General features: G+C 40.2%; 1 protein-coding gene across 3 annotated transcripts in view; it reads right to left on the reverse strand.

Annotated features, from left to right (window-relative positions):
- Positions 1 to 6,631: 6,631 nt before the first annotated feature.
- The window catches only part of USF3 (upstream transcription factor family member 3), a 38,843-nt gene continuing 30,812 nt past the window's right edge, over positions 6,632 to 14,662 (reverse strand). For all 3 annotated transcript variants that reach the window (XM_081026389.1, XM_081026391.1, XM_081026390.1), the window contains one exon: positions 6,632 to 14,066. In XM_081026389.1, coding sequence (XP_080882515.1) covers positions 7,564 to 14,066 — 6,503 coding nt within the window. In that variant the 3' untranslated portion in view covers positions 6,632 to 7,563. The remainder of the gene's footprint in view (positions 14,067 to 14,662) is intronic.

Consider the following 14,662-nt stretch of genomic DNA (forward strand, 5'->3'; position numbering starts at 1 on the left):
AAATATATAGTTGGAAAAGGGAGTAGCCTTTCCAGATAATGGTAACTATTCCTCTTTGATACTACACCAAAACTCAACACATGGTACTTTCCAAGTCAAGTTGCAATGTGAAATTTGAAACTCTATCAGTGAACTTTTTATATTTTGCAAATTTAAAATTCACTGGTCTAGCTTATATTCGATGGGTTTTAGCATCTCTTAAAATGATTATTCCAATTCAGCTGTTTGTTCTCGTTGTTGCAGTGGGATTGATAACATGCCACTAGCTATTAATATTATATACTACCTAAACGTGAAAATTGCTTGGATAGCTTTTAAAAGAGATATAAGTTATTAAACTCAATTTCCCTTAAATATCTAACTAAACTAGAAACCCAACAAAACTTTAAAGTACATAGCTGTTATAATTTGCACATTCATTTTAGGGAAATCAAATTTATGCATAATGGTTATATTTTTTACAGGTTGTATACCTTTTATGGCACATTAAGGCTCTCTGTGTCATCAAAATACATCGTACAGCTATGACTTCTGTATGAGAAGCAGTGTACAATTATGGAAAGAACACTAAACACTTGATAGAATATTGAGTTTTAACCTAACTCCCAAGAAGCTGAGACAAGGAAAATATTGTGAACATTAATTTCCTACAGCACATGTGAGAGTAAATGATCCCTAAGGCCTTCATTTGACCGGTTTTAAGATATATTTTATATATTCATAAGACAAAATCTTCACATGTAAATGAGGTAAACACCTGAGTCTCTGTCTGCTATCCAATTCAATAGAACATACCAGTGTTTTTGAAGAACACTCCTTGATACCATCCCCCTCCCTCTTCAGAAGTGTCCATTCCTAGAGAACATTATGTTAAGTGAAATAAGTCAGAGAGACAAATACCATATGATCTCACTTATATGTGGAATCTAAAGAATAGAATAAATGAACAGGTTGGTTAATCAGACACAGTCTCAGAGACATAGAGGAAAAACTGAGGATTGCTGAGGGGGTGGGGATGAGGGAGAAGGTGAGGGGATAAGAACGCACAAATTGATAACCACAAGACTGTCATGGGGACGTGAAAGACATTTGGGGCAATGTAATCAATGTCGTAAAGATTTGGTAGGGTGTCCAACCGACATTTGTACTTACTAGGGAGACCACTTCATGGACGGTGTGGATGCCTGACCACTGCGGTGCGCACCTGAACGTGAAGCTGAATAATACTGAAGGTCAGCTATAGTTATATATATATATATGGTCACAAGAAGCGGAGTGCAGCATAAGGAATAGAGACAGTGGAAATGTAATGGCTGTAATATCAGAGGGGTAGTAGATTGGGGGAGGGGGGTTGTCACTGGGTGAGGGATATAAATGTCTATTACATTGTTTTATACACCTAAAACTAATTAAAAAAAGTGTCCATTATCCTGAACTTCAGGATTATCTTTACCTTAATTTATAATTTTCACCACATCTGTAGGCTATCCCTAAACAATTAATTGTTTGATTCATAGGCAATTAAGCTTTATGTAGCTTTATCCTGTACAAGTTCTGCAACGTTTTCACCCCTCAAATTTCATGCTTGTGCGATGTGACCAAGTTGATGCGACTGTAATGAAAGATCTAACTCTTGTCCCAAAGTTCTATGCTTCAGTTTATACAAGAAGAGTTAAACTAAATCATTTCTCAATTCTCTTCCAGATCTGAAATTCTAATTTTACTGTTTACAATAAGCACAGAGGTGTAGAGTTTGTTCTGACAATATAGCATTGATCGTAACTATGATTTGAGGTTGACTCTTTGACCAAGAACACAATCGTCAAAGGAAATGTGTCATAACATCATTTTCAGACACTTTGGCAAAATTTAAAGATTACATGAATGTAAGACTTTAGTGTGCAAGAGAAGTTGTTTTAATACCAGGCTGGAAGTGGCACATGCAATGATCAGAAGACAGAATTCACAATGCAAAAATGCAAAGTTTATTTTCTTAAATAAAATACTATATTCATATCTATACAAATAATTATTACAACCATTAAAATGTTACATTTACCAATAAAAATTTCAAAACTTTAAACAAGAGCATGGTTCAGAATATTCACACCCTAATACAATGCATTTGTAAAAAGATGTCAAAATAAACAGGACCTATTCTTATTTACAACTGTCGGACAATCCTGATCATATTATACATATCTGCTCTGGATTCCATTACAAAACAAATTAGTTCCCATTAGAATTATAAACCAGGTGATTTACAGTAATAGGACACTGTGCACAGCAGACATCGCTGGCATACAAATAGATACAAATATTACACTGTTGAAAGCACTACAGTTAGGTTTTTTCTGGTGACTGCCCTACAATAAGCTTCTCACCCAGTGTATCTATAAATAATTTGTGAAGGTAATTATGTTCTCAGATTTTTCCACCTATTTTTACCAAAATTAATATATATATGGCCTGCTGAAAGTGGAAGCAAATCGTTTTCTTCACAGTAACACAACTGCAGCATTTTAAGCAACACTGTCTGGTCCCTTGCTTCTTGGAAGATCAACAGTTCAACTCCCCTTGAAGGTTACCAATATAGTCAAGTCCAGTGCCTCAGTGACCTCACAGATGAAAAATGGTTTTAAGACTCAGGGCATGGGGGACAGAGATCCAGAAAAGTGAAGAGGGAATCTACGTGGAGCAAACATTAAGTTCCTATGACACAGCATGATATATAACTATACACATAAGAGAAAAGAAAAAAAACATGATCGTCTTTTTATAAAAGGTTAGATTACAAATGGTTACCTTCTATGTCTCATCTCTATTGAAGATTACATAGTCATCCAAAATACTACCAATTTGGATATTATCCCCGTTTTCAACCCAAGTTGGCTCATGTTTAGGTAGCATCTGAACACATACATGTACCAGAAGATTATGGTTGCTAGGGATTGTGCAAATCTAGAAATAAGGATGTTGGATGGCCACCACATACAAGCTCTGAGTTTAAAAGTTTTGCTTCTACCTAGAAAATTTTTTACAAGATCGGCACCAAAGATGGCTCAGAGAATAAGGCAACAGTGAGAAATATGAGCTGTACTTGTCTTCTAGGTGTTTGGTTACTTGACTTGTACCATCCCGGCTGGCCCTTTGCTATAACAGAGGAGTGGGTGAGTCATGTGTTCCAATGGCTGGTCTTAGGACCAGAGGCACAGTTTCAGGTAAAGTGCAGTACCAGGGCAGAGGCCTGTGGGCAGGACTAAAACTCTGTGTCCAAGAAGGTCCTCAACACTTCACGGCATATCTAGACTGCCTGAATCCAAATTTGATGTCTCCCACAGACTCTAGCAGAAACACCCTCAGGCTCACACAGGAAGTATAAAATGTGGGAGAGTATGGTAGGTCCAAATAAGGACCCTTCTCTGTTGAACTCTGGGGAAGGAGAAATGGTAGTATTCAGCCAAAAGGGTATCATAAGAAGAAACTATTTTCTGTCCTTTAATTTGCATACAAGTATCATAAAATCATCATTCACAGATGAACTTCATATGAGTTTATCTGCCTATTACTATTATTGGATGTACATAGCCATAGGCAATTATCTCCAGGCTAAGGGCAGATTTATGTAGACAACAGAATTACAACAATGACTTCCAGGTTCCTAGGGATATCAACCCAAAGCCATCTTTTGGTACCACCTTTGCCCTTCTTTCACTCTTCCATGAAGAAAAAAAAAAAAAAGCTTATGAAAACAAGAAAGAGCTATATGGCACAGTAAATATTTTAAATCAATTTTTAACTACTTGGTTTCAAGAAATTCTTATTGCCCCTTAACAGAGTGGGAGACAGTGGTTCCCAAAGCCAGAAATTGGGAAACACTGACTTGGGGATATGACTTCCTGTCATACAATAGATGGTGTGCCCAATAAATGTTTCAAGGCAAAGGAGAAATCATCATGCTAAAGAAATGACCAGGTTTTCTGCCACCTGTTGGACATGGAGCAGATGGAAGAAAGTAAGAGCCTAGGTACCTATGTATCAAAGAAAGGATAAAGCTAAGAAGATGGGTATCTGTAAGTCTTTACCCTTTTTCAAATTTTTAAAACTTTACTCCCATTAACGTGTTTCCACTTTTTTTCCCTTTTTTTGGAGTATAAATTTTAGCCTCTCCATGAAATGGCTAATGCTAGAAGAGCAAGGCAAATCAATTATCTTGAAAATGTTTAAATAATTTTGTATCTAAAAAGGCTGATTTTAAAAGCTGATCCTCATTGCAGTTCACCCTGCAAAAGAACATTCCCTCCTCATTCTTCTCTCACAGTTCTGATATGTAAAATTTTATAAAGCATGATCACTGTGGAATTCTTAGTCCTTACTTAGAAAAAGGGTGCCATCTCTGGTACCCCCAAAAGGTCTTAAAGTAAAAACAAAAATAAATTTTCTGCAGGAGTACAAAACATCCCAAAACAACCTGTATGCAACAACAAAAGAATATCAAACTTCATTTCTTTTATCCATGATTGACACATTACAAGTTTATACATGATGAGAAATCAGAAATTTTTCACTTCTTTAGAAGTTACTGTGATGAATGTTCAGAGGAATCAACCACTTCAGTAACTGACTCCATATGATCAATAACACTAACAGAGAAATGATTTAATCAGTGACTCTCACTTATAACTCATACATAAGTTTGTACATTTCCAGAAATTACAAAATTATTTGTGGAAATGTTTTTCCATTCTATAGTCATATATTAGCAAGCCAACATTAAATATACTATAAGCAAAATTGACTATGTTCTCTGCCATTCCTGTCAAAAAATTATATCCAAAGATTGCTAGAGATTAAATAATAAATTTCCTCACCAAAATCATGCAGCTCTAATTATCAAATACTTAATACTGCTGGTAAATCAAATAAGATTTCTATGCTCTGAACACTTTCAGAATTGAGTTCATGTATAAAATACTTATATGCTCATTTCTGTAAGACAATTAGAGCTACATGTAAGCAGGAGCCAAATTATTTGCAGATGGTCACAGCTTTCCTTGGATGGTCAAATAAGCTTACTTAGGGGTAAGACTCGTTTGGGATCAAACTGTTATAGGTTTGGAATGAAAGCTCTGAATAATGTAAATGCCTTCTCTGAACAGAGCTGAGCAAAAAAATAAAATCAATGCAACAGAGAAGTATCCGAAAGTTGCAGGCTTTGAGGCCTTTCCATTGCAATGTTCAAATCGGGCTTCTCCTTAGCCTGTTCACTTAGTTCAAATTATACCTAACAGTCCCCAGCTCTTCAGAACTCACTAGCCACTGTGCCGTGTGTGTGTGTGTGTGTGTGTGTGTGTGTGTGAGAGAGAGAGAGAGAGAGAGAGAGAGAGAGAGAGAGAGAGAGAGAGAGAGAGAGAACAGAGCAAGCAAGGGAGAATAAATAGTCCAAACATTGAAAACTCTCCTTGAAATTGGCATATTGGACCTTTCAAGTACAAAGGAAAATTTGAATGTTAAAGCTTAAAACTCAGTTAAGACAATTAAAAAACAAGTCATAAAACTCACATTTTTCTCAATTAAATTTTAAGTTAATTTATATGTGTTTATCTGTGGTCTTGTTGATAACTTATTCATGAAGCTCTCCTATTCCTCCCCATAACCATTTTGAAGGAAGAAAATACAGAAGTTCTTCTTGTTTTGTTTGTGTGTGTGTGTGTGTATATATGTGTGTGTATATATATGTATGTATATATATACATATATACACATATATGTATGTCTATATGTATATATACATATATATAGTACATATATATATATATATATATATATATATATATATATATATATATTTTACCCTCCAGTTGGCAGCAGGAGTAGATAGGAAAGTTTGGTAAGAACAGTTGAAGAGGCACAGATGACTCTTTTGCTGAGTCTTTAGAAGAGGTATTTGGTGGAGTTCACTGCTCTAACCAAGCCTTAGGAGGCTTTTTTAAGGAGGGGGAAGAAATGCTGGTCCTTGGGTTCATTTGTTAACAGAGCAGACAGAATAATTTATATGCATCTCTCCCACTCCATCTCATTTTTGGCAGAATATAACAACAAAAAGTAGTGGGTTTGAAAATACGAGAATATACAGTTGCCTCTCGTTTTTTAAGTTTTCAAAATTCATTATATGATCATATATATATATGTATATACATATATATATATGTTTATTATTAACTTCAGTGGGGTTAAAACCCCTACATCAAGCTTTTCTATACTTCAGCAGGTCTCAGGTCTCAATTTCCCATTTTCAGAGGGCAGGCCTACTTTTAAATGACCAGTTTATACTTTAAAATCGATGTCTGTGTACACACACACACACACATACACACAGACATACACAAAAACAATTTTTTTGAAGCACCATTTCACATCTACCATCAGGAAAATAATGAACAAATTCATCTTCTCATTATAATTCTACTATGAAGGATAATAATGCAATATAAATGTCATATTTAAATATAAATATCAGTAAATGAAAATAATGAGAGCTTAAGACTCTGCTCAGAAATATTTAAAAAGTAAGGCTCAAGTAATTGTGTAGATTCCAAACACACTACTAACTGATCAGTCCCTACTGATTAAACAAATATAAGAGGATTTATTTCCAGATCAATAAATAGAAGAGAGAATACAAAAACAAAACTCAATTGATGAAACAACAATCTTTAACCGAACACATGCAAAACTCCACAATACAACTGCTCTTATCCTTATGGCCTAATGCAAAATGGAGAACAGCTATGTACTTTTCTTTGAAGCTTTCTACTTTTAAGGCTGTTAAGGAAGACCTTTGCTTTAAAGGATCTTGGCACATTAAAGGATAGCATGGCTCCCTAATCTGAAGAACAGGACATGAAATTCAGGTAATTTTGAATGGTTATAATTAAGACAGCAGCCTCTACCTAAGCCAAATCTTGGGGATGAAGGCTGATTAAACAACTCATTTATTTGCTAACTGCTTGACTTTAACTGTGGACATTCATTTGACATTAATTCAACACTCTCCAGGGGTAAGAAACTGTTCTAGATGCTGACGTCAGCCAGCATTTGGTTACAAGCCATCGTGTTATGTTAAACCATCTGTACTTTTGGAGAGCAACTCAACTATTTCAACTATTTTATAAATTATCGACAATCAAGTTTAAAATCTAGGTTCCTTCTTACTACCCAACCCACAACAAAATGATCTCCCCAACTGAATAATATTTAGGGAATATAAGATTACAAATCAAACTTGAAAATGTAAATCTCCTTGGAAATTTAAAAAGCACACCGTGAAGCTTAAAATGAATGATACTTTGTTTTTGACAATCCAGTATTCGTATCATCTCTGACATGGCCTTCTTACATTCAGAAGATAACTGGAAATGGATTATATAGACACACACACACACACACACACACACAATCTCTCTCTTCATGTGCACGTATGTGTGAATGCACACACAGATCACCCATTACATTTATGTTATATTAGGTCACCCATTACATTTATGTTTAGTCCGTCGGGATTTAAACAGCTGAACTGCAGTCATGACCTAAAATATGGCTTATGTTGTGTGCAGGTCTGTTTGAGGACTGCTTGGAAGAGTCAGAGGCAGAGGAGTTTGCTATTGTAAGCAAAGGTGACATTGCTGAGCCATCAGGAAGAGCTGTAGCTATTTCTGGAAACAAAGATGTCATATTAAAATTGGATAAGTGAGAGTTGGTCATGTGCATTGGCGGCATATCAGGGAGAAGAGGAAAACTTGGTTGAGCAAAACCAACAGGTCTTGGAGGAGATAGAATTGATCCAAATCGGTTATTTAAACTTCCGCTGTTTACCTTCTCTGTGCTAGGATTTGAGAACATTTGATTTGAAAAATAGGGGATCGAAATATCATTGGACAGTGTAGGATGAGCAGGAGAGTATGGGGGATAGAAGGAAGGTAGGGTATTTTGGGGATCTACAGGAATGAGGGCTGGAGTTCGAGTGGCGCTAGGCTGAGTGACCTGTGGAATGAAAGAAGTATTAGCATTTATTGGTGGATTCATGCCACCCTCGGGGATAAAAGGAAAACCAAAATTTTGTGACAGTGTATGCTGGTCAGGTGCCGAATTCTCATTAGGTACTTGTGGGCTGTCAGGCATGAAGCGAACGATGCTTCCTCTCTTTTCTGTAGTGGGCTGTTGGCGTCCAAGGATCATACTGCCACTGGTAGACAGAGGGAGGTGGGGAAGACTTGGATCAAACACATTAGTATGCCTCTGGTTTCCAGAACGATTCCTTTCAGGCTGACGGATTTTGGAACCACTGCTGTCTTGCAAAGGATGTCTTGATCGCTGGGGAACGGAAGAATTAGTCTGACGTACAGGAGGCCCCTGATCAGCATTTCCATGAGATACGGACGGATGTGGCAAGGCTGGCCTCGCAACCCCATGCATGTTCGTTGTGACAGGAGGGTTCATGTGGCCCTTGGCCCCATGACTGTCAGTGATCCGCATGGGATTGGACTTCTGTACAGAAACATTGGGGCTTGTGTTCCGACCTTGAATATCTCCTGAGGAAGAAGAACTCGAGAAAGGGATATTCAAGGTGCTGTTCCTGGTGTTAATTGCACCTAGGGACATGTCACAACTTTCCCTATTCTGATTCTCAGTCTCTCTTCTAATATGGACACCTTCGTGAGATGGGGGACAATTGTATTCAATTGCAGGGGACGGACCACACTGTGTATTCCTTTGATGTTCTGAAAGTGATCTCTGGCTCCCAATGACCTGATCACCAAGGTGAGGGGCAAGCAGACTCTGCATGAAACTTTGATGACATGTGTTTTCACTGTCCCTTGGCGGGACTGCATTTCCTGTTGGGATGCTCTGAACTGGAGCATAAGGTAATCTCTTTTGGCGGTCGATTGGTGGTGGACCAGGGTTTTGACTAATTCGAAAAGCCTGGGACTGCATACTCCTCAATGAAGACACAGGATTACCTATTTCATTATTTCTTGAAGACTGTACTTCAAAATTACTCGGGGGCTGCTGACTGGCTCCACTTGGTTTAAATGTCTGACAGTCGGAAAGGCGGATCTCTGAGGCAACAGTATGGTCCACACGACCCTGCATATTATGAATGGCCAAACTCTTATTTCTGGGAATATCAATATAACTTCTCATTTCAAGCTGATCTGAAACTCTAGAACCCTGAATCAATATACCCATTCTCTGCTCTGAATTAGAAGATGTCTTTCCAATGAGTGCCTCAGCCGAATAACTGGAAACTCTATTTCTCTCTGGCCTGTGCGGAGTACAGGTCATGTCTGAAGGTCTAGTCACAATACTCGGCTGGGACACCATTTGCTGCTCTATGCCTCTGGATGTCAAGAGCCTCTGCATTGGATTATGCCCAGACACATGTTCAGAAGATACGCCTGAACCTTGCTGCCTGTTCCCAATGTCCTGCTGCTGGTGCATAATGTCTTGACTGAGATGGTTCTGGGGATGGTTATGATGGTTCCGGCTAGCGGGAGGGTTGTCACAGCTCTTCTCTGGCTGGGAGCTTCCAAAGTGTTGCTGCATCTGTGGCTGCATCTGCTGATGGTGGGGATGTGGCTGACCACTCTTGGGGCGGGACTGGTCAGTTCCATGGTGCTTCGATTGTAAGGAAAGCTGCGAGGCCTGAGTGGCCTGAACAAGATTCCTCTTTTTCTGCATCTGAACTTCCTGTTGCAGAGTTCTCTGTTGGTGGACATTATGGGACTGAGAGTGGACAGAGGTCTCTGGATGAGATATGTGATGCTGCAGCTGATATAAGTGATGCCTCTCTCGTAACTGCCCTGCTTGTTGTTGTTGTTGTTGTTGCTGCTGCTGCTGCTGCTGCTGCTGCTGCTGCTGCTGCTGCTGCTGCTGCTGCTTTAAGTAGAGATGGTTGCTATGCAAGTGAGACACCCCCTGAGCTGGCACATGCTGTTGCAGGGCCTGTAGATGTTGACTGGCCTGGGTTTGCTGCTGCTCAGCCACTGAAGGCTGAGAACTGCACTGCACTTCAGTTTGCCTCAATGCAGGGGCCACAAAGTTGTTACTTGGTGGAAATAATCGTGTGAGGCCATCTCCATGTGCTGGGGTGCTGATAGGCACAACAGAGTTTGAAGAGTTGGGAGGCATCTGACTTACCATCATTTGCGTTTGATCAGAAATACTATCTGGAGTTTGGCTCATCAGGGACATACCTTCAAGCCTGAGGGGGGCTGGCTGACACAGCTTTTGACGTTTAGCTGAAGATAGCAGAAGGTCATCTTGGACAGAACGCTTAGCAGAGTCTTTACGGCTTTCATGACTTGGCTTTAAGAGTGGCTCTTGAATCTGTGGATTCGGTATGGTACCACTCAAAGTGTTTAGTTGTTCTTGGGAATATTCAGTCATCAGAGATGGTCTAGGAGGCTGATTGCCATAGGAACTAGATGAAACAGTCAGATTAACCGTAGCAGGAACAGTTGTTTGCTCTGTAGTTTGGGGTAAACCAGCACAGCTGACAAGAGGATGGCTGACGCTGCTTTGATGGATCAGATTATTCACACTTAAACTGGTGATGCTCGGTGGCTGAGAAGTCGAAACCTGTAAAGAGGCATTTGATGTTTTAATTCCTACAGAACAACTTGGTTTTTCAAGGGGCCTATTCACAGTTGCTTCAACTGAATCCTGAGAATTAAATTCATTTGGTGTTGCTTCTGCCTGTCCTTGGCCACTGTCTTTAGAGATCTGTGTTTTGAAAGGCTGTTCTCCTTCTAAAGATGATGCTTCAGAGGGCTTCGAAGTCACTTCCCTTACATCAGACTGAGTGCCCGCTCTTCCCTTGTCAAGGTTCTCCTGGTCAAAAATAGCTCTTGCTGCAAGAGCGACTATGTCAGTTTGCTCTGTGAAGGTACAGTTGTCACAGGTATTAACTGTTGCATGGCTGGTGACATCCTCTCTAGCTGTTTCAGGAAGCATGGATGCAACTGAGAAACTACGACTACTGCCAGAGCTGGTTGACATGGGAGAGTCAGACTGCCTACTGGTAAGCAAGGAACCATGAATGACCTCCTGATCCGGGGCACAGGAAGGAGGCTGTCCTGGGTCTCTATCATCACTGTTCATCAGCAACAGCTCCTGTCTGGGATGTAAATCAACACTTGAATCAACCATTTTAGAATTTTCTGGAGAAAAGTCAGGATGGTCCACCTGGACTGACAGAGATTTCTGAGGGTCTTTTTCTTTAGCAAGACCAGACAGCAATGCCGTTAAACCCTGGCCCTTGAAGAGACCTGTGTTTTGCATTGTGTCTGATGAATCTTGCTCAACCCTGCAAGGTTCAGCAATGATTTCTACCTCAGAAACACAGTCAGTACTTGTAGTGCTTGTGGTAGATGATAAACCAGAAACCTGAGAAACCAAAACGTGGGGATCATTTGGAGATGGAATCAACACATTGGCTGAAGTACAGGATTTGGCAGCATGTGACAATGCCAAACTAGTTGGTGTCTTATCCTGAGATGTCTCTCGTTGCAAAATGGGGGTAGAATCTTTGGATTTCATAGGGGCCACTGCAAAATGTTCATTTGTTACTGATTCTTCTGAGAGTGAGTTAGACTCTCCTGGTGCCTTAGATTTGGATACAGACTCAGGTATCGCCGACTCAGAATGCAGAACATCCAGAGAATGGGAACCAGAAACACTTACAGCACTCTTTGCCTGGGACATAGTGACAGATGGTAACACAAGAGGAGGGTTTTCCAATAGCCCATCTTCACAGGGTGGCTCTGCTGAGCCTTCAGTGCTGGGGCCTTCTGCCTTGCCCACATCTCGGACTGGGTTCAGGGAGCAGGTCGACTTGCTAGAGGCTAAGTGTTTCTTGACACCCGGCTTCTTATTCAACCTTTTTGACTTCACGTTAGGCAAACAAGCTACAGTGTTTACTGAGGGGGCAGTCACAAGATTATAAATACTGGGTAGTGTGGCTGAATTCTCTGTTGTCATGGGTGATGCTATACTTGCTGTTAACGAAACACAGTTAGCTGGGGTGGTTTGAATATTTGCAGCAGTTTGGGGATTGGCAGGCTGGCTAAGAGACAGTTGTACACAGCTTTGCCCAGCCATCTGTGATATGCTTTGATTGAGGCTGGCCAAAGCGCCAAATGTATTCAGGGCAACATTGGTATTTGGATCTTCGCTGGTGGTGGGTTGAATAATTTGCATAGGGGTTTGGTTTGTAGTTCCTGATGAAGACATCACAGGCTGCAAAGCAAAGAGCTGTCCATTTAAAGAAATGGTTTGAGGCTGTTGCTGGTTTGACATGGTAACAGAAAAAGTTTGTGTTGAATTAGATGTTGATAAAGATGAAGGTCTTGGTAATATGTGGACAAGATGCTTTCCTCCAAAAGTTTGTGGAGTCGAAACGTTTTGCACTGAATTCGACCCTATTATAGCATTGGCTCCGTTGACAGGGAGTCGAACAGAACCAGGAGGCGGAGCTGAGAGGAGTGGCAAAGGATTCTGATTAGCTGCCTGTATGATTACTATCTGTTGACCTACGGTTTGGTTGGAAACCTCTGCCCTCATCACTGTTGGGCATGGGGTGGTGCTGGGTGGCTGAAGAATGATGACATTTTGATTAGCTGGAGCTGTGTTCACAGTTGACCCAACTGGCTGAGCCATCTGAATCACTTGCATTGCTGAATTCAATGGAAGGATATTTTTTGGAGGCTGAGATTTACCTTGTGGCTGGGCAATTAGTGGCTGCATAGGTAAAGATGGACAAGAAGGCAAGGTTACAACTACTTGCTCAACTGGCTGCCCATCTGCTGGAAAGGAATTATTCAAGTTGATGCCTGTAGCCACGTGTCTACTATGGTGGGTTGTGGTGGGGCTAGTACCAGACTCATTTAATACTGGAGTCACAGCAGAAGACGGTGTCTGGCTTAAGGGCTGAATAGTGTTTCCCGCCATTTGCAAAGTAGTCCACGTTGTCTGCGTGTTTCCAGCTGAGGAAATTCGGGTAAGGCTATTAATGTTTTTCAAATCTGAAGCACTAACAGCTGAAGAAGGCAAAGAACAAGAAAGAGTCCAACCATTATCCAAAGGGTTTGCAGAAAGACTGCTTACAGGAGTGGTAGTCTTCCCTCCTCCAGGGGCAGATTGGGCCACCACTGCGGTAATGCTTGTCGAGTCTGCACCCTTGCTAATGCTCACTGGACAAGAGTCACCTGCGGATCTGGGAGGCTGGGAGCAGACGGTGGTGGGAACTGAAACAACAACGGTGGTTTGAAAATCACTTCTGAAGTCCTGTGTGCTCAGGCAGGACTTGCCTCCATAAGTCACTTTAGTGGCAGGTGCTGAGGAGCTGGAAGGGATGCTTGTGGCACATGGGACCGTTTTCTTCAATAATTTTGGGCTCTCTTGCCCATTCTTCTTTTCAGAAGAATTTTGATCATTTAGACTTGTGTGCAAGGAACGATGTTGGTGAGGTTCAGGCCCAATGGGGACAGCAATCAGTGAGCCACTGGTGGCACCAAGCACACTTGATTCGCTTTCAGAGGTGGAAAGCTCGAGAATATTTTGAGCAGAAATGGTAGCAGGAAGACAAAGAGGAACAGGCTGGTTGGCAGCCAATGCAGAAACTGTGGTCTGATGCCACGGCTTGTTTTCAGCAGGGTAAACTCCAGAAATAGACACAGGAGTCACAAGATTGCAAGTCCTCTGTACTGGCACCACATTGGCAGTTTGCTTTTGTAAATTATGACCGACATTAAAGGTTATCCCCTGAACAGCTGTGCCCTGGCTGTTTCCGCCAGGCTGACTCCCATTGGAATAAACAATAATATTTTTCTGAACCTGATCACCGGGAATAACAACAGAGACCTTTGAGTTTTTGAGATTTCCTTTCCAGTGGATTGTGGGGTCATCATATAAGCATATGTCATTTGCTTTCAGTAATTCAATATATCGGCCATTTTCTTTTTGAATTTCTTCCAGTTGTTTACGTAGCTTTTTAATTTCTTCAGCTACAATATTAAAAATAAAAATGAAACAATTACCTATAAATGTCAGTATTTACAATAACTTAAGAAAGAACTGTGTACTAAAACTGCTAATTCTAATTCTAGCATTCTAAAAAACTCAGTTGAGAATCTTCAGCTCTTTTCTAATACAAGTTCTTTCTTCTTTTTAGAATGGCATCTCAAACCTCTATCTCATACTTTTAAAAGTATGTATCTTTGAAGGTCAACAACTCAAAGGTAAAATTACTCATAATATAGGAATCTCAAAATCCCAAATTCAGAAATTCCCAATTTCTCCAGGGAAGCTGCAAAGGTGAAGGTAGGGAAGACATACTGATATCATGGCAATATGCTAGGAAAATGACACTGAATATCAGTATAACAGCATTCAAATGCTACAACAGCTAGCATTACTTACAGTGCTAATAGATAGTCTCTTTTATAAATGGCTTTAAACGAGTTTCTATTTTACCCTTGGAAACAATAGAGATCAAGCAGAACATGTAAGAAGTAAAGTGGTAGAACACGTAGAAAAGCATCAGCAAGGAAACTTATATTTTCCTTGGAAGAGCCAATGTCTGTAAGCTACTGAGTAACTC

This window comes from Rhinolophus hipposideros, assembly GCF_964194185.1.
Source record: "Rhinolophus hipposideros genome assembly, chromosome: 2".
Lineage (NCBI taxonomy): Eukaryota > Metazoa > Chordata > Mammalia > Chiroptera > Rhinolophidae > Rhinolophus > Rhinolophus hipposideros.